The sequence below is a fragment of the Macaca fascicularis genome, chromosome 3, assembly GCF_037993035.2.
Source record: "Macaca fascicularis isolate 582-1 chromosome 3, T2T-MFA8v1.1".
Classification (NCBI taxonomy): domain Eukaryota; kingdom Metazoa; phylum Chordata; class Mammalia; order Primates; family Cercopithecidae; genus Macaca; species Macaca fascicularis.
This window is the reverse complement of record NC_088377.1, coordinates 133,488,523-133,511,922: the sequence shown is the minus strand read 5'-3', so window position 1 is coordinate 133,511,922 and position 23,400 is coordinate 133,488,523. Positions and strand designations below refer to the sequence as shown.

At 36.6% G+C, this 23,400-nt stretch overlaps 1 protein-coding gene across 17 annotated transcripts in view; it reads right to left on the bottom strand.

The window, feature by feature from the left end:
• Positions 1–23,400, bottom strand: part of SLC25A40 (solute carrier family 25 member 40) — a 55,204-nt gene that overhangs the window by 21,910 nt on the left and 9,894 nt on the right. For 8 of the 17 annotated variants that reach the window (XR_012432718.1, XR_012432720.1, XR_012432721.1 and 5 more), the window contains 3 exons: positions 4,669–4,737; positions 2,727–2,847; positions 407–466 (listed from right to left, as the gene is read on the bottom strand). Coding sequence is in view for 12 of the 17 variants with exons in the window: in XM_005550312.4 (XP_005550369.1) it covers positions 407–466; positions 2,727–2,823 (157 nt within the window). In the remaining 5 variants the exon portion in view is untranslated. Of the gene's footprint in view, positions 1–406; positions 505–2,726; positions 2,848–4,175; positions 4,273–4,668; positions 4,738–23,400 lie in introns of all 17 variants that reach the window. The other 9 variants (XR_012432719.1, XM_045388718.2, XM_015447818.3 and 6 more) reach the window with 3 other exon arrangements.

Below are 23,400 nucleotides of genomic sequence, written 5' to 3'. Positions count from 1 at the left end.
GAAATTAATCAAGCTATCTGATAAAATAATACATTTCCAATCACTATATTCAAGCAATAGTTGTATGATGGTCATGAATGCTCTAACATGGGCACAACTTTTGGACACGGGAGTAAGCTAGATTCTAAGGTCTCTCACAAATATAATTCTGCTCTTACCTCTGAGGCACATCTACAAATACATAACCATCCTTTGCTTTAATTAGTAGGTCCATACAAATGTTATATATTTATTTTTTGCCTACACCTCATCACGTACAACTAAATGGTGAAAACAGAAACGTTTTTCATGAGGGTAAGAGGCATCTATTTTAATAAATTAGCAAATAAATATTATGCAAACAAAAATTAACACATGAACATTTAAAAATCAAACATAACATTTTTAGGGTAATTAGTACACGTACCTTTGGGGAGTGGGTTGTTTTGGGCTTGGAGTCTAATTTTAACAACATCCAGGGGTGTCACTATTGAAGATATGTAAGTTTCAATTAGCAAGTGGTATCTGTAAATTGGATAGATGTTTTACAAAGAACACAAAATACACTGATTCATACTTTTCCTCATGGCTATATAATGGGTGAGCTTATTTATCTTAAAGTAGTCTTGAATGTAACATTCTAATTTTTTGGCCCTTCAATTTTGCTAATCAGTGAAAGACAGACTAATTACTTCTCTCATGAGTACTAACTGCTATTTGTAATATTCCTACAACTATTACTCCATTAGCAATAAAGTTGGTACTTGTAAGAAAATATGCTTTCTAATAGAAGAAGTAAAAGTTCCAAAAGTCTTTGAGAATAACTTTGTATAAGTAATCAACAGTCAAATGATATTAGTCTTCCTAATCTGTCAAATTTACCTGTATCAAATAAGTGGTACAGATAATAAAAATTTGAGTACACTGGCCATAAAACATCTTTAGCACTAAATTATGTTATTCCATTTGGGCATAGCACAGTAAAGGAAAATAGTTTTAATATGCATGCTATATTTTATCCAAGTAGAAACAAATGCCAAATAATGGTTCTAAGAAAACTTTTCCTCATCTTGAGAATGACAATAATCATATTAGATGATCTCTATGAGCTTTATAACTCAAATTCTGACCTGAAAATACATCATAAGCAATTAATTTATTTGTTCTAATCATTTGTTATTTGTATAAACTACCCAACTTAAAAATCATTAAAATGCTAAACTATCACCTAACTATGTCATTTGGCTACATCTACAAGAAGCTGACTGTAAGAAACAGAAAATTGTGATCCAGAGAAATTTAAGAAATTCCATTAGTGCAAAGTAAAGATTATTTGTAATTGTTGCTAACACAAATTGGTAAAATTCTATATATTCATTATGCTAATATTTTATTCCATCTTCTTGTTTTCTATTATAAAAAGGGAGAATCAGAAAAGTTTAATGTTGATAGGGACCCAAAAGAAATCCCACTATAGGTCCCTACTTTACAGATGAAATAATGAATTTCAAATAAAAGTTAGATTTCAACTTGAGAATGGCAAAGCAAGGACTAAAAATTCAAGTCTCTTGAATCTCTGTCCAGGGTTGTTTTCATATAATAATATGATGAAACATTCATGGATCATAAATGATAGTATGTGTTGTGAGAAGTCAGGGACCCCCGAACGGATGGACTGGCTGGAGCCATGGCAGGGGAACATAAATTCTGAAGATTTCATGGGCATTTAACAGTTCCCAAATAATACTTTCATAATTTCTTATGCCTTTCTTAATCTCTTAATCCTGTTATCTTCATAAGCTGAGGATGTACGTCACCTCAGGGTCACTACAATAATTGTGTTTACTGTACAAATTGATTGTAAAACATGTGTGCTTGAACAATATGAAATCAGTGCACCTTGAAAAAGAACAGAATAACAGTGATTTTAGGGAACAAGGGAAGACAACCGTAAGGTCTGACTGCTTGCAGGGTTGGGCAAAATAGAGCCGTATTTTTCTTCTTGCAGACAGCCTATAAACGGATGTGCAAGTAGGGAAGACATCACTAAATTCTTTTCCTAGCAAGGAATATTAATAATTAATACCCTGGGGAAGGAATGCATTCCTGGGGGGAGGTCTATAAACGGCCGCTCTGGGAGTGTCTGTTTTATGTGGTTGAGATAAGGACTGAAATACACCCTGGTCTCCAGCAGTATCCTCAGGCCTACTAGGATTGGGACACTCCACCCTGGTAAATTTGAGGTCAGACTGGTTCTCTGCTCTCGAACTCTGTTTTCTGCTGTTTAAGATGTTTATCAAGACAATATGTGCACTGCTGAACACAGACCCTTATCAGTAATTCTGCTTTTGCCCTTTGCCTTGTGATCTTTGCTGGACCCTTCTCAGGAGTTTGTGATTTTGCCCTTGTCCTGTTTCCTCAGAAGCATGTGATTGTTCTCCTTTTTGCCTTTGAAGCATGTGATCTTGTGACCTACTCCCTGTTCTTGCACCCACTCCCCTTTTGAAATCCTTAATAAAACTTGCTGGTTTTACAGCTCAGGTGGGCATCACGGTCCACCGATATGTGATGTCACCCCCGGAGCCCCAGCTGTAAAATTCCTCTTTGTACGCTTTCTCTTTATTTCTCAGCCAGCCAACACTTACGGAAAATAGAAATAACCTACACTGAAACACTGATACTAAAACTGAAATGGAAGCACTGATTCATTCAAAGTTACATAATCTATATCAGTAACATAATTTTACCTATTAGTGATGTCAGTATAGCTCCAGTACATGAGGCAAGCATTTGTTGAAGAGGTGTCACTTTGATAATCTCTTGTCCTCTTGTTTCGGGATCCATATTTTTAACTAATTAAATACAAACCTGTTAAAGAAAAAGAAAATATAAAATTAGAGCACGTCATCTGATACTTCAAAAACGATAATGTCCTTCAGCTAAGCTGGGTGAGCAGCATCACATTAGTAAGACAACTAAGAGAGAATTAACCAAACAGATACAGACCACATAATAGAATGAAAGCAGTTGACCAGTAAGTCTCAGAGTCAGTGAACTTAGCCTCATAAACACTACTAAGAAACCCTCCCCAGTAGAGTACAGAGGTATCAGCAAATGCAGCCCTTTACTATATACCAGTAGTTGTTGTACAGATGTAAAATAAAAACACATAACCTTAATAAGTTTTATCTTACAAAAATTTGAGGAGAAAAGCAACATAAAAACATAAAAAAGTCTTAAAAAGTCAGATAATACAAAACAGTATAAAAATAACTTATGAACTTACTATTCAAAAATAATCACTGCCCAGGCACGGTGGCTCATGCCTGTAACTCCAGCAATTTGGGAGGTTGAGGCGGGCAGATCATAAGGTCGGGAGATCAAGACCAACCTGGTTAACATGGTGAAATCCCGTCTCTACTAAAAATATAAAAAATTAGCTGGGCGTCTGTAGTCCCAGCTACTCGGGAGGCTGAGGCAGAAGAATGGCGTGAACCTGGGAGGCAGAGCTTGCAGTGAGCCAAGATCGCGCCACTGCACTCCAGCCTGGGTGACAGAGCAAGACTCCGTCTCAAAAAAAAAAAAAATAATAATCACCAGCAACATGAATGTCATCTTTCCAAATGTCTACACACATACACACATACATATGTATATGTCTATACGCACACATTACATCTAACTAAATACTGTATATTAATCAAACACATGTACACTTATGTGTCTGTGTACATACAGCTTTTCTGAAAAACAGGTTAATGCTATTTTGCTTGTCTAGTAGCCTGCTTTAACAAAAATATATTATAGACATTGTGTCAATAAAAACAGATTTACATTTTTATTGCTTGCACAGTAGTTAATTATATTTAATCAGTTTCAGATTGTTAGATACCAGGTTGTTGCCAATTTCCAAACTGTAAAATATTCTGCTATAATATTCTTATACATACATATATATATCTTTTTGTAACCTTCCTACAATTACTCTAGGAAAAAAAGTAAGATTGATGGGATAAGCTATTTTAAAACTTGATACAGGGCCAGGTGCGGTGGCTCACACCTGTAATCCCAGCACTTTGGGAGGCCAAGGCAGGTGGATCACCTGAGATCAGGAGTTCGAGACCAGCCTGGCCAACATGGTGAAACCAAGTCCCTACTAAAATTACAAAAAATTAGCCAGGCATGGTGGTGCAAACCTGTAGTCCCAGCTACTTGGGGAACTGAGGCATGAGAATCCTTTAACCCAGGAGTCAGAAGTTGCAGCGAGCCAAGATCACATTACTGCACTCCAGCCTAGGTGACAGAGGAGACTCCGTGTCAAAAACAAAACAACAACAACAACAAAAAACCTTCATACAAATTGCTATGATGCTTTCCAGAAAGCTTGGATCAATTTATACTTCTACTGGCAATATGAGAGTTCCTACTTATGCATGACTTAACGAATTCTCTGTCAAATTACATATCATTTTTTTCTGAACCATTCAAAAGTAGGCTGCATACATCATGTCCCTTCACCATAAATATGTCAAAATATTATCTTATATAATCACAATTATCAAATTCAGAAAACAATTTTGAACAGTACTCTACAGTTCATATCCCAATTTTGTCAATGATATCGATAATGTCTTTTATAAAAATAAATGGTAATTTTATTGTTTCTTTAGACTTTTATTATCTACCTACCTGGTTTGAGTCTTTTCTTCAACTCTATGCTCCAATATTGTATTGTCTGTAACATCAGTAGCCAAAAACCTATAATTAAAAGAAAGTAATTGTCTTATCTTTTCACCCAGGATAAAGGATAATAAATCTAAAAGAAAGGAGTACATAAAAACTTCAATACAAAAACCAACGAATATTCACTAAAGGCTTTCTACTAATTGCTCTGAGGAATATAAAGAGCACTCCATAAAGGCAAGCATTAGTTATAGAAGCATTTTCACAAAAACCTCATGTTATTCTAGTTAATATACTCTGCTTTAAAAACAAATAAGCAAACGACTCCAGAGCCCAAACACAGTAATCAATCTTACCATCATTTACAGTAGAACGACCAGATTTTGTAACACAAAATTAAAGGTCCAGCATCATCTATGAAGGTTTTTTTTTTTTGGGAGGGGAGTGTAAGAGGGGGGACCCTTTAATCTGAATTGAAACAAGCAATAAGCTTTAGATCTAACTTCCGAGTCACAGGAAATTCAGTAACTAGTGTAACAAGGTAATGGATGCCATGTAACAGTAGAAGTTGTACTCTTTTAGCTTACAGGACTACTGTCTTGATTTCTCCAAGTCAAAGGTGGGAAAAAAGGTGGCAGGGGAGATTAAATGAATCTTGAAAGAGTCAACCACCAAAAGAACCCTGGTTGAAACAAACAAATTTTTCCAGTTTGAGGGTAACTAGTGACATCTGAACATGGTCTGGTATTAGATAATACTAATTTGATATTAGACAGTATTTCAGAAATCTTGTTTATTTTGTATGTAGAAATAATCTTTTAAGAGATTCATTCTAAATTATTAAGGACCATAATGTTCTAATAGCTGTAGTTTACAAAACTTCAAAAACATAAATATACTAAAATGTTAATGATTTGGTAAATCTACATAAACATATATCATAAATATTTCATTGTTCTGTATTTTTCTGTATATGTGAAAATATGTATAATACAAATATTTTAGTTCCTGAAACTTATGTAGAATCTTCAAGTCTAGGGAACATCGTATTTGTAACATTCATTTAAATGAGCTCCTTTAAGTGGAAAAATAATATATGTATGCTAGAATACAGGTATATTTCTCCTCCAGAATGGTAAAACGGCCCATAGTACTTTATTGTTGACACTGATGCCAGCAAGGTTGACAACTTGAATATGTGCACATGAAAGTAAATCCAGAAAACTTTATTACGTTTTTAGCCATTAGAATGTAAGGAAACAAGTCAGAAATTTAGATACAACTTTTTAGAATAGTTAATGAAATTGTTTCATAACATACATACTATTTTAGAAAAATAAGTTACATCAATTATCTCCTAAAATCATGTTACCTAATTATAATGAGAACTGAAAAATGAGTCTCCTTTTCAATTTATTACAAAAATAATGAAAAAAATGCAAAACTCTACTCCCAGAGACTTGGGAGTACACGTAGAAAATGTGAGAAGTGATTATCAGTGAACTGCCTAGAACTCATAATGTATTCAACATTGCTTTAAACTCCCTACAGTTTTACCAACCTACTTATCTTTTTTTTTTGCCTCTTTCTATTCTCCTATGTGCAGACACTGTCCCTTTTTCAGGGAGGACACATTCTAGTGTGATAAACCATTCTAACAAAGTATCTCTCGGCTTTACTATAATAGTAGAACATCTCATCAACAAACGTTCTGCAAGAACAGTTTTCCTCCCTCAACTCCCTGCAAAATTCTTCTTTTCTATACCTTTTCTGCTTCTGTATGCTACTGAAGTAACCATTAATAATTTATTCTAACTAGCCAACGTGTTCTTCAAGTGTAAATGGGAAGCATTCTCCAACATGAAAAACCTGTGAGCCCTTCTTAAGAAACATGTTACTTAATAACAAAATTCACTTAACCAAGAGATTAATGAAGAACATTTAGTAAAAGTATTAAAGTAACTTACATTTAAGCCAGAAGACAGAAAAGTATCTACTCAGTCTCATCAGAATTTTTAATTTTTTCAAAACAAATATGTGTTAAATGCTATCTTGTAATCTTGATTTACCTTCTGCATTAGTCTGTTTTCACACTACTGATAAACACATACCCAAGACTGGGCAATTAACAAATAAAATAGTTTTAATGAACTCACAGTTTCACGTGCCTGGGGAGGCCTCACAATCATGGCAGAAGGTAAAAGGCACGTCTCACACGGTGGCAGAGAAGGTAAGAGAACTTGTGCAGGGGAACTCCCCTTTATAAAACTATCAGATCTCATGAGAAGTATTCACCATCATTTCTTCACATTTTTATCAGTAGTACATATTGCCTCTTCTGTAGTATGTCCATTTACATCTTTTACCTACTTTGACGTTAAGGCATGTATACTTTCCTTACTGTTTTGAGGAATCCCTTTATTCCATTTAAAAAAAGAATACTCAGGAATGCATGATATGGTTTGGTTGTCTCTCCACCCAAATCTCATCTTAAATTGTAGTTCCCATAATCCCCATGTGTCATGAGAGGGAACAAGTGAGAGGTAATTTAATCATGATGTTCCTGTGATAGTGAGTTCTCACAGGATCTGATGGTTTTATAAGGGACTTTTCCCCCTTTTGCTTGGCACTTCTCCTTGCTGCCACCATGTGAAGAAGGACATGTGTGCTTCCTCTTCTACTATAATTGTAGGTTTACTGATGCCTCCCCAGCCACAATGAACTGTGAGTCAATTAAACCACTTTCCTTTATAAATGACCCAGTCTCAGGTATGTCTTTATTAGCAGTGTGAGAATGGACTAATACATTTATTTATTTTTATTGATACATACTAGATATACATGTTTTGGGAGTACATGTGATAATCTGATATATTAATATAGTCAAGATCAAATCAGGGTAATTGGGATATCCATCACTTTAAACATTTCTCTTTTATTTATGTTAGGAACATTCGAATTATTATCTTCCAATTATTTTGAAATGTATAACAGATTATTAACTATGCTTACTCTACCAATTGATCAAACACCAGGTCTTATTTCTTCTATCTAACTGAAATTTGTACTCATTCATCAACTTCTCTTCCCAGTTTCCTTCCCCAAAACCTTCCTGGCCTCTGGTAATTACCAATCTACTTTTAATCTTCATGAGATCCACTTTTTTAGCTCCACATATGACTGAGAACATGTGATATTTGTCTTTCTCTCTCTGGCTTATTTCAATTAACATAAGGATTTCTAGGACTTCCAGGTTCATCCACATTGTCACGAGTGGCAGAATTTCATTCTCTTTTTACAAATGTTCTGTAAATGTCAGTTAGGCCCGTGTAGTTTAACTCCAGTGTTTCCTTGTTGGTATTATGTCTGAATGATCTGTCCATTACTGAGAGTGTGTTACTGAAGCTCCCCACTAATACTGAATTGCAGTCTCTCTCTCCCTTTACGACTATTTAAAAAATTTAATTGATATGTACTAGGTGCATCTATATTCCAGGTGGATGTGATAATTTAATACATTCATATAATTTATAAAGTCAAATCAGTGTAATTGAGATATCCAGCACCTTAAATGTTATTTATGTTAGAAACATGTGAATTATTCTCTTCTAGCTATTTTGAAATACACAACAGATTAATGTAAACTATATCCACCATACTGATCTATCAAAAAAATGTGGTCTTCTTTTACCAAACTGTTCGCTTTAGAGCTATTAATGTTTGCTTTATATATTGGGGTGTTCCCGCATTGGTTACATAAATATTTATAATTGTTGTATCATCTTGCTTAATTGACCCCTTTATCATTTTATAGTGACATTGTCTTTTTTTTACAGTCTTTGACTAGTAGTCTATTTTACATATGCACAGCTACTCCACATTCTTTTTGGTTTCCACTTGCATAAATGAAATACCTTTCTCCATCCCTTCGTTTTCAAATTGTGTCTTTATAGATTAAGTGGGTTTTTTGTAGACAGCATATGGTAGGGTCTTGGTTTTCTTAATCCATTTAGCCATTTTGTGTCTTTAAACTGAGAACTGAATCTAGTTTTATTCTGTATTAGTACTAATAACTTACCACTGCCATTTTGTTGTTTCTTTAACGGCTGTTTTCTAACTTGTCTCCTCTTCTTTTCTTCCATTCTTACTGTTTTCCTTCGTGGCTAAGTGATTTTCTTTGTTAGCATGTTTTGATTTTCTTTCTTTCTTTCTCTCTCTCTCTCCCTCTCTCTCTCCCCCCCCCCCCTTCTTTCTTTTTTTGAGACAAGGTCCTGCTCTGGTGTCCAAGCTGGAGTGCAGTGGCAGGATCACAGCTAACTGCAACCTCAAGCTGCTGGGCTTAGGCAATCCTACTGCCTTAGCCTATTGAAGAGCTAGGGGACTATAGCCATGAGCCACCACTACTGGTCTAACGCATTGCTTGTTATTTTTAGTGTATCTACAATAATTTTGCATTGTGGTTAACATGAATTTTAAAAATCATCTTGTAAATACATTATTTTTAAAAGATGAAAACTTATTTTAGATAAAGAATAGAAACAAAAAGAAAACTAAAAAAAAAAGTTCTACACTTTAATTACATCCTGCATACATTTTGACTTTTTGTCTTAATTTACATATTCTTATATTCCTTCTCTCTCAACAGGCTGCAGTAGCTATTACAGTTTTTGATAGATTTTTCTCTTATGCTTCATACTAGAGTTATGAGTGAATTGCACACCACAATTTCAGCATTAGAATATTCTTGGGAGGCCAGGTGCAGTGGCTGAGGCTTGTAATCCCAGCACTTTGGGAGGCCAAGGCAGGCGGATCACTTAAGGCCACAAGTTCGAGACCTGCCTGGCCAAGAGGATGAAACCCCAACTCCGTTAATAAAAACAAAAATTAGCAAGGTGCAGTGGTGCATGCCTGTAGTTCCAGCTACTCAGCAGGCTGAGGCAGGAGAATTGCTTGAACCCGGGAGGCAGAGGTTGCAGTGACCCGAAATCATGCCACTGCACTCCAGTTTGGGCAATACAGTGAGACTCCGTCTTGGGGAAAAAAAAAAAAAAGAATATTCTTGGAATCTATGCACAGTGGTTCATGCCTGTAATCCCAGCAGTTTGGAATGTCAAGGCAGGTGGATTGCTTGAGCCCAGGAGTTCAAGATCAACATGGCAACATGGTGAAACCCCATCTCTACAAAAAATACAGAAATTAGTCAGGTGTGGTGGCACATGCCTGTAGTTCCAGCTACTTGGGAGGCAGAGGTGGGATGATCGCTTGAGCCCACAAAGCAGAGGTTTCAGTGAGCTGAGATCATGCCACTGCACTCCAGCCTGGGCGATAGAACAAAACCCTCTCTAGGGAAAAAAAAAAAAAAAAAAAGAATGAATATTAATGGTCTGTGTACTTACTTTAACTGGCCAGTTTTGCACCTTAAAATGTTTTCTTTTCGCACATGTTTTTTCCTTCTAGATTGAAGAATTCCCTTTAGTGTTTCTTGAAAAATGGGTACGGTAGTGGTGAATTCTCCTAGCTTTTGTCTAGGAAAGACTTTATCTGGCCTTCATATTTCAAGTATATATTTGCTGGATACAGTATTCTGGGATGGCAGATTTTTTTTCATTCAGCCGTTTAAAAATGTCATCTAACTCTTTCCTGGCCTGTATGAAGTCTGTTGCCAGACGAATTGTAGTTTGTTTACATGTTATTTGGTTCTTTTGTTTTGCTGCTTTTAGAATCCTTTATTTATCCTTCCCCTTTTAGAGTTTGATTATTATATGCTGTGGAAGACAGAGTTTCTGGGGTGCCAGCTGAGTTGGTCTCCCCTGTGTGAGACACCCATGGGAAGCCATGGGCGGGCTCTGAGGAGAAATGTCTCCTTGTTGCCTTCATGTCTTTACGTCCTGAGAGCATAACCTCTCAGTGGCATTCCACAGGTTGCTCAGGGAGATAACATTTCCTTGAAAGAGGGGAGTATAATCAAACATCTCAGCTCCTCCTGAAACCCACTCCTGATAAGTTAAAGATCTTAAGTAGTTTAGACACACGCCTTTGCTCAAGGAAATTCACAGAAACCACCACTGCTATACATCTGATTGAATGACTCAGGAGTTCCTTCACTGATTAATTCTTTTCCTCTTCTCTTCCTCCCCCTCCCATCTGCCCTAAGAACAAAGAGCTTGTAAACCAAAAAACTGGGTGGAGCCCAAGAGCTCTGGGCTGTGAGCAAGCCTCCAATGCTCTGGTCCCCTGGACCAGCCTTTTAAACGTTTATTCTTTCTCTAACTCCTTTGTCTCCACCAGACTCGGGGTACCCGCTGGGTGGTGTGAGGCTGGTTTCCCCAACATATGCCTTAGGGAAATCTTATTTGGATCAAATCTGTTTGTTGTTCTCAGACTTCCTATAACTGGATATTTACATCTTTCTCAAGTTTGGGATCGTTTTCTGTTATTATTTCTTTGAATATGTTTTCTACCTCAACTCCCTCTTGAACACCAATAATTCTTAGATTTGGTCTTTTGAAGTAATTTTCTGTATCTTGTAGGTAATCTTCACTTCTTTAAATTCTTTCTATTCTCCTCGTGTGTTTTCAAATAGCCTGTCCTTTAGCTCACCGATTCTTTTCTCTGCTTGATCCATTCTGCTGTTCACAGTATCTAATCAAATTTTTAGTTGACAAGTATTGCTGAATTCCAGATTTCATTTTTAAAAACAATTTCAATCTGTTTAATTTCTTTCATAAAATTCTGAATTTTTTTTGTTTTATCCTGGAGATCAGAGTTTACTTAAAACTGCTATTTTAAATCCTTGGTCACAGAGCTCATGTACTGTGTCTCATCAGGATCAGTCACTGGAGTTTTGCTGTCTTTTTGGGGAGGTCACTATTCCCTATTTGTTATTTCCTGTAGATTTATGTCCATATCTTTGCAATGAATAATTCATTTATTCCAGTCTTCTTGGTCTGGCTTATTTTAGTGTTTACTGGGCATGTTTGCTTAGACACTCTTTGTAATTTACCTGTTAAATATTGTTTCCCACTAGGTCACTGCCTCCTTTTTGGTACTAGATGGCACCTTAAGCACAGGATTGCCTCAGCTTTAGTAAGCAATCTAAATGCTGCCTGTCCTGAATGGGTGAAATCTCAAAAAATGCATCACAGCAGTGTGAGAAGGAAGGTTAGGTGTTCCTGCCTAGGGGACCTGTGGAACATTCCTCTTACAGTATGGTGCTGCGGAACAGCCACCGTGATTTGGCATCTCCTTTGGTTGAGTTATAGAGCAGAGTTTGCAAGGTCAGGGACGGTGGTATCACCTCCCCACCTTTTACTCTGCCTGTCCTTAGCAATATTTCTACCTTCAGGCACCACCAATGCTTCCAATGAGCTGAGGGAGGAAGAATTATCCTGAGAGGGAACCCGAAATTATAGGGAAGCTGACTGCCCACCTCAATCTCACAATTTCCAGCATGGAAACCATGAATTGAAGGGAACAATCCTGTGCACTTGGTGCCAGGAAGACTCAGAGGAAAAGTATCACGGACACTTTTCCACAGAGTTTTTCTTGTTTATGAAAAACTCTCAAACCATGTTTTTCCTCTGCTCTCACACCAGAAAAATCAAGAAAGAATTATCTGACCAAATGTTTGGGGGTGAGGAGTTCCCCCTACCTGTATGCAGTGGGCCCTGCCAGCTGGATATCCTCCAATTAATTCTGACGCTACCTACCTAGAAATAAGAGTCTGATCCCACAGGTTGAGGGCTGACTCCAAGACTGCCTCCCAACTTCAGTCACAAGTCCACGCCTCCAGAACTTCTGACTAATCAGATTTGAGTTAGGGTTCCCACAACTAACTCTTTGGGTTTGAACAATTTGCTAGAGTGGCTCACAGAACTCAGCAAAGCAGGTTTTCTGGTTCCTTATAAATGATATTGCAAAGGAAACGGATGAAGAAATGCATAGGGAAAGGTATACAGGAAGGAGGTGGTACTTTAATTTCTTCCCTGGGCATGCCAACCTGCAGGAACCTCAACATATTCAGCTATCCAGAAGCTCTCTGAACCCTGTCCTCTCGGGTTTTTATGAAGGCTTCATGATGTAGGCCTAGTTAATTAAACCACTGGTTATTAGTGATCAACCTGACCTTCAGCTCTTCTCCTCTCCCCGAAGGTTTCAGGGTATGGCTATAAATCCCAAACTTCTAATCATGCCTTCATTTTTCTGGTGACTAGCCGTACCCTAAAGCTATCAGTCAGTATTAGCATACAAAAATATAGGACTTTGGAGATTCTAAGGATTTTAGGAGTTGTACATCAGGAAATGGAGACGAAGGTCAAATATATATATATATATATATATATATATATATATATATATATATATATTTCACAATATCAGACCATCAAAAAATATATATATATATATTTCACAATATCAGACCATCTGCTTAGAGTTTTTTCATTTATCTGTGGCTCTGAAAGCTGCCTCATCCTATTTGAGTTCTGGGATATTGCTGGTGGTCATCTTGGCACTGTGTATTTGTTTTCAGTTTTCTGTTAAAGAGAATGAAGCCAACTTACTTCTACACCACCATTTTGGAACTGAAAACTCTCCCCTTTAACTGGGTGTGGTGGCTCATGCCTGTATTCCTAGCACTTTGGGGGGCCAAGTGAGGCAAATTGCCTGACCTCGGGAATTTCAGACCACCCTGGGCAATGTGGTGAAACTCTATCTCTAGAAAAAAAATACAAAAAATGAGCTAGGTGTAGTTGTTTGCACCTGTAGTCCCAGCTACATGGGGGGCTGAGATGGAAGAATCACTTGAGCCCAGGAGGTCAAGGCTGCAGTGAGCCAATATCATGCCACTGCACGCCAGTCTGGGTGTCAAAGTTACAAAGGGAGACCCTGTTCAAAAAAATAAATAAATAAAAATCTCTCCCCTTTATTCTATTCCAGTTTGTACCCCTTTTTTTTCTGGTTTCTTTCACTCACTAATTATTCTGAAACTCATTCATTTTATTACATGCATTGATACTTGGTTCCTTTCCACTGCTGAGTACTATTCCATTATATAAATATACTACAATTTATCCATTTATCTGTTGATGAAAATCTGGGTTGTTTCAAGTTGGGGGTTATTACAAATAAAGCAACTATGATTATCTGTTTAAATCTTGAGTAAATACGTAAGTAGAGTAGATGGATCAAATGGTAAATGTATGTTTAACATTTAAAGAAATTCGGAAAATGTTTTCCAAAGCAGTTGTACCGTTCTACACACCCACCAGCACTATATGCAAGTTCCAGTTGCTTCACATCCTTAACAACACTTGGTATGGTCAGTTTTAACATTTTATTGCCTTGAATCGTAAAATCGTAAAATCTCATTGTGGTATTACTTTGCATTTTTCTAAGGAATTGTTATGTTATGCATCTTTTCATGTCTTTAGTTTCCATCTAATATATCTTCTTTGGAGAAACAGCTATTTAGATCCTTCGGTAATTTTTAAATTGGGTCATTTTCTTAAAATTAAGTTATAATTCTTTATATTTTTTGGATACTAGATCCTTACCAGATACATAACACACAAAATAGCTTATTTTGTGAGCTGTCTTTTCACATTCTTCATAGCGTTCTTCAACATACAAAAGTTTTTAAGTTTAGACAAAGCTCAATTTGCCTATTTTTTCTGTTGGCCTTCTGAAGTAAAGGACAAAAGTGACAAAATGTCACTTTCAAGATTAACTTAGAAAAGACTGTGATGTCCACTAAAGCAGATTCTGCTTTCTTCACTAGCTTTATCTGATGATGATAGGGACAAGAGGCAGATAACTTCTGGGCAGAAGAGGGCGGATCCCCAGTGAGGACCCTACCCTCAAGACTGGAACTACAGCCCAAAGTGAAACTTACATCCCTGTTTTCCCACTTGAATGTTGCCTTTTCCAAAACTACCTATGGCCTGCCCCACCCCCATCCTGTGCCCATATAAACCCCAGACTCAGCCAGCAGAGGGAAAAGCAGCAACAGCTGGATGTCTGAGAGAAGCAGCTTGACTTTTGAGTGACGGCTTGACGCGTAGCTTTGAAGATGATTCTGGCTGGGGACGGCTGGACCTCAGGGCAAGATTACCTTCCTGCTCCAACCCCTTTTCAGTTCCCCTTCCTGCTGAGAGCCACTTTCATCAGCATTTACCATATTCAAGTCATTCGTGTGACCTCATTCCTCCTGAATGCCAGACAAGAACTCATGTGCCCCACAGGAGCGTGTAAAAGGCCGTCACACTGACCCTCCTAAGCTGCTAACACTTAAGCTGTCTACGGATGGCAAAGCTGAAAGGGCACTGTATCATTTCCTCTGGGGTTTCAGGGGTCACAGGCACAGGGCGGTACAGAGTTTGCTCTTGCTGGTGCCCAAAAGCACTCACCCCAGCTCCTGCACCCGCTCACCTTCCCTCCCCATCACATGAAGGGTGGAACAGCGAGTGAGTAAAGTTTGCCCCTGCCATTGCTCATGCACTCCAGTTCCCATGCATGAAGAGGTCAGGGAAATACCCTGATTCAATGATACAAGGTGTCATGCTGTGAACTGCCTTATGTAGAGGCCCATCTGGGCAACAAAAACAGCCTCCAGATAATAGCATTGAATTGAGGCCCTTCAGACCAACAAGTCAAAGGAAAGTGAATCTTGCCAACAACCACTAGTAAGCTTGAAATTAGATCCCTCCCTGGTTGGAGCCTTGAGATAAATGCAACCTCAGCCAACACCTTCATTGTACTGTCCTGAGAGATCCTGAGCTTACTTAACTAAGCTGCATCCAGATTCCTAACACACAAAAACTGTGAGATAATAAAGATTAGTTATTTTAAGATAACTACATTTTAGAATAATTTGTTATACGGCAACAGATAGTATCTATTGAGATGAACACACGGTTTTTCCTTTTAGTCTGGTTACATGGTGATTTACACTGCTTGATTCCTGGAATAAACCTCCATTTACTCATGATGTTTTATCCTTTCTATAAAGAATTGGTTTTCATTTGTTAAATTTTTGCTAAGAATTTAACCATCTATGTTTATTAGGGATGCTGATCCATAATTTTTTGTACCATCTTTGCCTTTCTTAAAATGCACACGTGAAGAGAATTCACCAGTGAAGCAATCCGGGCCTGGAGTTTTCTTTAGTAGATATAAGAATATTCAGGCTTTCTCTTCTTCTGTAAGCTTTGACAGTTGGTATATTTCAAGTAATTTGTCCATTTCATTTAAGTTGTTGAATTTATCAGCACAGGGTTGTTTGTAATATTGCTTTGTTGCCATTTTAACATCCATTGGTTCTGTAGTTGTGTACCTTTCACTAATTTATTAAAGATCTTAATAAATGAAGAAATATACCATTTCATACACTGGAAGAATAAATGCTATAAAGATATAAATTCTTCCAAATTTATAGATTCACAGGAATCGTAACCAAAATTCCAAATCTTCTTACTTTTGTGAGTTTGACAAACTATTTTCCAAAACTTACATGGAAGTAGAAAATGGCAAGAATTACCTAAAGTTTTGAGATGCAGTTAAAGCAGCATTTACAATGAAATTTACAGCATTATATGCTTGTATTAGAGAAAGCCTAAAATTAATGATCTAAGCATCTTCCCAAAGAAACTAAAAAAAGAGCAAATTAGAACCAAAAGAAGAAGAAAGAAATGAAAATAAAACAGAAATCAGTAAAATTGAAAGCTCAAAAACAATAGGAAAAAAAAAAAAAGCTGGTCCCTTGAGGCAAATAATAATAATAATAAACGTCCAGTCAGATAACAGAGGAAGAAGAAAACCTTTGACAACATCCCACACCCACCATGACTGAAAGGCTTCCGCAAGCCTTTCAATCCCTTCAATGAAAGAGAGATTGCTCAGTTTGATAAGAACCATTTACTACTCTCATCATTTCTATTCAACAAAGTACTGAAAAATTTAGCCAGTACAACAAAGCAAGATAAAGAAATTAAATGCGGCTGGGCGCAGGCAGTGGCTCACGCTTTTAATCCTAGCACTTTGGGAGGACGAGGTCAGGAGTTCAAGAGCAGCCTGGCCAACACAATGAAACGCTGTCTCTACTAAAAACATAAAAATCAGCTGGGTAATCTCAGCTACTGTAATCTCAGCTACTCAGCAGCCTGAGGCAGGAAAACCACTTGAACCCAGGAGGTGGAGGTTGCAATGAGCCCAGATCACATCACTGAACTCCAGCCTGGGTGACAGAGCTAGACTCTGTCTCAAATTAAAAAAAAAAATAAATTAAATGCATACAAATTGGAAAGAATGCAGTGTCTAGTCACAGACAAAATATAGAAAAACCCTAAGAATCTACAAAATTTAAAATGCCACTTAGAAGTAATAACTTAGTTTAGAAGGATCACAAGATAAGTTAATATAGAAAATCATATTCCTATATATTAGCAACAAAGTTATTTGAAACGTGTCAGACAACTCCAAAAATGTGAAATACTTAGGTATAAATCTATACAATATGGACAAGCTTTGTATGCTGAGAATTAAAAGACACTAATAAATCAAAGAAGCCCTAAGTGAGAAATATTCCATATTCATAGATCACAAGACTCAAAATTATAAGGTCATCTGTTCTGCCCCAACAGATATACAGACTTACAGCAATTCTGAATAAAACCCTAGCACAACACTTCATAGAAATGGACAAGTTGATTCTAAAATTTATACAGAAAGACAAAGAAACCAGAATAACCAAAACGATTTTGAAAAAGAATAACAAAGTTGGAAGCCTCACACTACCTGATTTCCTGACTTAATGCAAAGCTACAGTAGTTAAGATACTGTAGTAATGAAGAAAGAACAGGCATATTGACCAATGGAATGGAACAGAGAGTTAAACAAAATACATCCACATATATACGATCAAATTATTTGTGACTATAGCAGAAAGGCCATTACATAGAGAAGGAATAGTCTTTTTCAATAAATTGTACTGGAATAATTAGATGTAAAAAGAATCTCCATCTATAACTTCATACTTGATACAAAAGCTAACTCAAAATGGATGTAGACCTAACTGTAAAACTTCTAAGTACAAGTATAAAACTTTAACAAGTTAACATAGGTATGTTTATGACCTTGGATTAAATAAAATTTCTTAGATATTACATCAAAGGCATAATCCATAAAAGAAAAAGAGGATAAATTATGTATCATCAAATTTAAGAACTCTCAGTCTTTGAAAGATACTGGTAAGAAAATTTAAAACAAACAAAAAACAAGCCATAGACTGGAACAAAAATTTCACATATCACATATCTGATAAAGGATTTACATCCAGAATACATAAATAACTCTCAAAACTCAATAAGAAAATGAATAACCCCATTTTGTGTGTGTGTGTGTGTGTGTGTGTGCGTGTGTGTGTGCGTGTGTGTGAGAGAGAGAGAGAGAGAGAGAGAGAGAGAGAGAGAGAGAGAGAGAGAGTCTTGCTCTGCCACCCAGGTTGGAGTATGGTGCTGCAATCTCGGCTCACAGGAACCTCCACTTCCTGGGTTCAAGTGATTATCCTGCCTTAGCTTCCTGAGTAGCTGGGATTACAGGCACCCACCATCACACCTGGCTAATTTTTGTATTTGTAGGAGAGACGAGGTTTCGCCATGTTGGCCAGGCTGATCCGAACTCCTGACCTCCAGTGATCCACCTGCCTTGACCTCCCAAAATGCTGGGATTACAGACACGAGCCACCACACCTGGCCAAATAATCCATTTTTTAAAATAGGCAAAGATATACCAAACAAGAATATGAAATGATGCTCCACATCATTCGTCATCATGGAAATCAAACTAAACTGTAAAAAGATACCACTACATAATTACTAGAATGGCATTAAAAAATGTTGATGATACAAGTGTCAGCAAAGATGAAAAGCACCTAGACAACTCTCAAAAATTGTTAGTAGAAATGTAAAATATTGTAACTATTTTGGAAAACATTTTGCCAGTTTCTTATATGTGTATACGGCTGATCAAATAAGTAAATGTATAGTAAATAATAACAGCCAGGTTTCTCACTGTCACAGAATGAAGGTACAAATAAAGGAAACAAGAAAGCTAGAAGACACCCTGTCCTATGATGTTGGATTTGAATCAAAGCTATCATAACCAACTCACAGCTTTAAAATGCATATATACAAATGGACAAAAACAGAAATAATTACAAATGTATATAAATGCATGAGTTAGTATACATATAAATATTTCTAAGCTGTGCCTGCTGAAGAAGTATAGAACCAATGATACTCTAGTAGCAATAACTCAGTAGTAACAAATGTACCTATTATCCAGCTCATAATCTTTAATTCTCCAATAAAAGGAACCAGGGATGCTTGGAGAAGTGGTTGTTCCTAGGCCTAGGGCAGGGAAAATACAAAATGAAACCACCATAGTGCTAAAAAATAAGAAAATGATTTAAAAGGATGAGAATGCAGTGGTAAGAAGACACATTGAATGGCAAAGAAGCCAAACTGAAAGAGTTCCCAAAGGCCAAAGTTAGAACAATTTGAGCAACAAAACACAAAATAATTGTTCTGGATTATAACTAATGGCATAAAATAAACATCCATCAGTAGATATCGATATAAACTACTGAATAAAGAGATGGAGACGAGTGATAGTTCTTTCTTACAAAAGCATTCATATTAATGAATTCTTCGTTAATAAGGAATGAGGAAAGTAAAAAAATCACCATTAGAACATCAGGGTAATAAGCACTGTAATAACACAGTAATAAGAATCCACCAATAGATGCTAAAATTATTGGGGAGAAACAGAATATTTGCATAGTCTCAAAGTATCTTACCTAAGATACTTATTAATTACAAATATAAAGATAGTACTTTAACAATAGAAAAACTCTGCAGACACCAGACATCCTTAACCAAGTGGTTAAGGTTAATATCATGGTTAATATCATCAATAATAAGAAATGTAAATATCATGTACACCCTGTCACAATGTATTAAGGAGATTTTTTTGTGATATTCTTGCCAAAAATGCATACTCTCCATCTAATCATGAAGATACAAATTAAATGACATACTACAAAATAACTGACTAGTATTCTTCAAGGGCATGGTACACAAAGACTGAGGAACCATCACAAATTAAAGGCAGAAGAGACAAGAAACTAAGTACAATGTGGGATCCTGAAGTAGATTCTAGAATAGAAAAATGACAACAGTGGGAAAAACTCATAAAATATGAATAAAATTGGTAGTGTGGCTTAAGAAAAAGTCTTGTACCAATGTTAATTTCTTATTTTGATGTACTATAGTATGCAAAATGTTAACATTAAGAGAATAAAGTGAAAGAAAAGTGTTTAAATAGACTTATCATATAACACCCTCAATCCAATGTATTCACACAAGGAAAATGAGACATTTACATTTATATAAAAACTTGTACACAAATAGTTGTAAGATCTTTCTTCATAAATTTCCCCAAACTAGAATCCACTCTAACATCTCTCAACTGGGAAATGTGTAAACAAATTTTCATATGCATAAAATGGAACACTACTCAGTAATAAAAAGGAAGAAAGTACTGATACATCCAACAACAGGGATGAATCTCAAATAAATTATCCTATGTAAAAGAAACCTGACTCAAAAGGCATTATTTCATTTAACTGGCATTATTGCAAAGGCAAAATAATAAAACAGACTGGACTGCCAAGGGATTGGAAGTGGAGAAGAAGAGGAAAAGACTAACAGCTGTGAAGAAGTGACAGAACTGTTGTGAATCTTAATTCTGATGATGACACTATGTTTGTCAAAACTCACAGGTATATGTACTAATGGGGCAAGACTGATTATATGTATATCACCTTTAAAAGGATAGCATTACAGGCCAGGCATGGTGGCTCACGCCTGTAATCTCAGCACTTTGGGAGGCCCACGCAGGCGATCATGAGGTCAGGAGTTCAAGACCAGCCTGACCAACATGGTGAAATCCCGTCTCTACTGAAAATACAAAAATTAGCCAGGTGTGGTGGCACACACCTGTAATCACAGCTACTCAGGAGGCTGAGGCAGGAGAATCGCTTGAACCCGGGAGGCAGAGGTTGCAGGGAGCCGAGACTGCACCACTGCACTCCAGCCTGGGTGACAGTGACTCCGTCACCCAGGAGACTCCATCTCAAAAAAATAAAAAAAAGATAACATTACAGCCTGGGCAACATAGGGACACCCTGTCTCTGCCAAAAGTTTTTAAAAATTAGTCAGGCATGGTGATGCATGCCTATAGTCCCAGGTACTCAGAAGGCTGAGGTGGGAGGATTGCTTGAGCCCAGGAGTTCAAGGCTGACTGTGCCAATGCACTCCAGCCTGGACAAGAGAGTGAGACTCTGTCCAAAAAAAAAAAAAAAAAAAGTAGCATTAAAAGAAGACAACGTAAACTGTGGTTTTTGCCATTACTTTTAATGGCATTACTTTTAATGAGCAGCCTGAATTCTCAAGGTGATTCCTGGTGCCAGAGGAGCAAAGTGAAGATTGTTCTGAAAGAATTGTTGTTGTCTATTTTTACTTCTCTGGTGGTTGCCTAAGGACCAGCGAAAGGGACTTGTGCCTTTATTTCACTAAACTCAGAACTCCACAAGGCTATAAAGGCAACTACCCAAGGGATGTTTGTCAAAAACACTTAAAAAGGCAAATGTATCAGTTGTGGCCACCTGGAACAAGGGATAAAAATTGGCAAAAACAAAAGACACATAGAAGAGCTCGGGAGAAAAAGCTGGGCAATGAAGATGTTTTGTGAAATAAGCTCCCACAAATCCCTAGGTCTCTAGAAGGCTACATCCATGCTTAGAAAGGAGCACATGCACCGAGAATACCCAAGAAGGCATTCAGCTCTAACCCCTGGTTGACCTCCAGGCTGTGCACAAACAGAAAATAAAGGTTAAAGAAGAGATTTAAATAGCCCATCTGAATGTTGAAAATATTTCCACCCCCAACACACATACACACAGCCCACCACTTAAGACTTGGAGAGTTTTTTGTTTTAGCGGGGATTCCAGCCATTTAAGCAAATTTTCATCAAATCACTAGCTGACCAGTAAGCTAATGAAATAGAAACTTCACTAGTCACAAATGACAAGGTATATGGACTTGACAAAATTAGTCATGAAAAGTCACTAAACAAACAACAGCAATCACAGTAAGCAACAACAAATCCTGGAGAGACAAAGAATCTGGTTTCCGGAGTTGCTATATTATATTTAAAACGTCCAGTCGTCAGTAAAAAATTATGAGGCATGCAAAGAAATGTGGCCCATACAAAGGTAAAATATAACGTAATAGAAATTCTCTCTGAGGAACCCCAGAAACTGGATTTATAAGACTAAGGCTTTAAAACAATGATTTTAAATACACTCAAAGAGGAAAGGAAATCATGTAAAAGAAATAAAGGAAATCATAAGAACAATGTCTCACAAAGGAGAGACTATTAATAAAGAAACAGAAATTACAAAAAAGTGACCGAAGAGAAATTCCAAAACTGAAAATTACAATAACTGAAATGAAAAATTTATTAGAGGATCCAACAGCAGACTTGAGCAGGCAGAAGAATCAACAAACTTGAAGACAGGTCTATTGAGATTATCCAATCTGAGGAACAGAAAGAGAAAAACGGAATCTAAGAGACTTGTGGGACATTATCAAGCAAACCAACATACATCTAATGAAAGTACCAGAAAGAAAAAAGTGAAAAGGGCAGAAAGAATAATGGCCAAAAACTTCCCAAATTTGATGAAAGAAATTAATCTATACATCCAAGAGGCTCAGCAAATCCCTAGTAGGAGAAACTCAGAGATAGTTTTCACAAGACACATTTAAATCAAATTGACAAAAGCCAAACAGACAGAGAATCCTGAAAGCAGCAAGAAAGAAGCAATTCAGCATATTAAAGGGATACTTGATAAGATTAACAGCTGATTTCACATGTAAAATCATGGAGGCCACAATGCAGTGGATAACATGCAAAGTAATAAAAGAAAAAGACTGTCGAACAAGAATTCTATATTTAGCAAAATTATCCTTCAGAATTAAAAGAAAAAACCCAAACTAACACATTTCTAGATAAAGAAAATCAGAGAATTTCTCACTGGCAGACTTGCCCTACAACAAACACTAGGAGAAATCCTTCAAGCTAAAATGAAAGTCACTAGACAGTAACAGGGATTCACAGGAAGAAACAGAGCACACTAGCAAAAGTAACAAGTTAGGTAGTGATAAAAGGCATGTAAGTATATTTTTTTTGTTTGTAAGTCCTTTTTGCTCCTGATATAAAAGGCAACTGCATAAAGCAATAAACAATATTTGTTATGAGCATACAATATATAAAAATATAATGTATGACAATAGCACAAAGATGGGGAAAGGGAATGGAGCTATACAAGAAAAAATTTTATTAACTATTGAAATTATGTTGGCATTAATCTGAACTAGATTTTATAAACTAAGATGTTAACTGAAACCCCGCAAGCAACCATAAAACTTTAAAATATATTAGAAGTAGCAATGAAATTAAAATATACAATATCTATTTAAAATAAAAGGAGGCAATAAAGAGTGAGTGAAACAAGCACAATATACACAGTACCCAACTTACAATGGTGCCACTTACTATTTTTCAATTTTATGATGGTGCAAAAGCAATATGCATTCAGTAGAAATCATACTTCGAGTA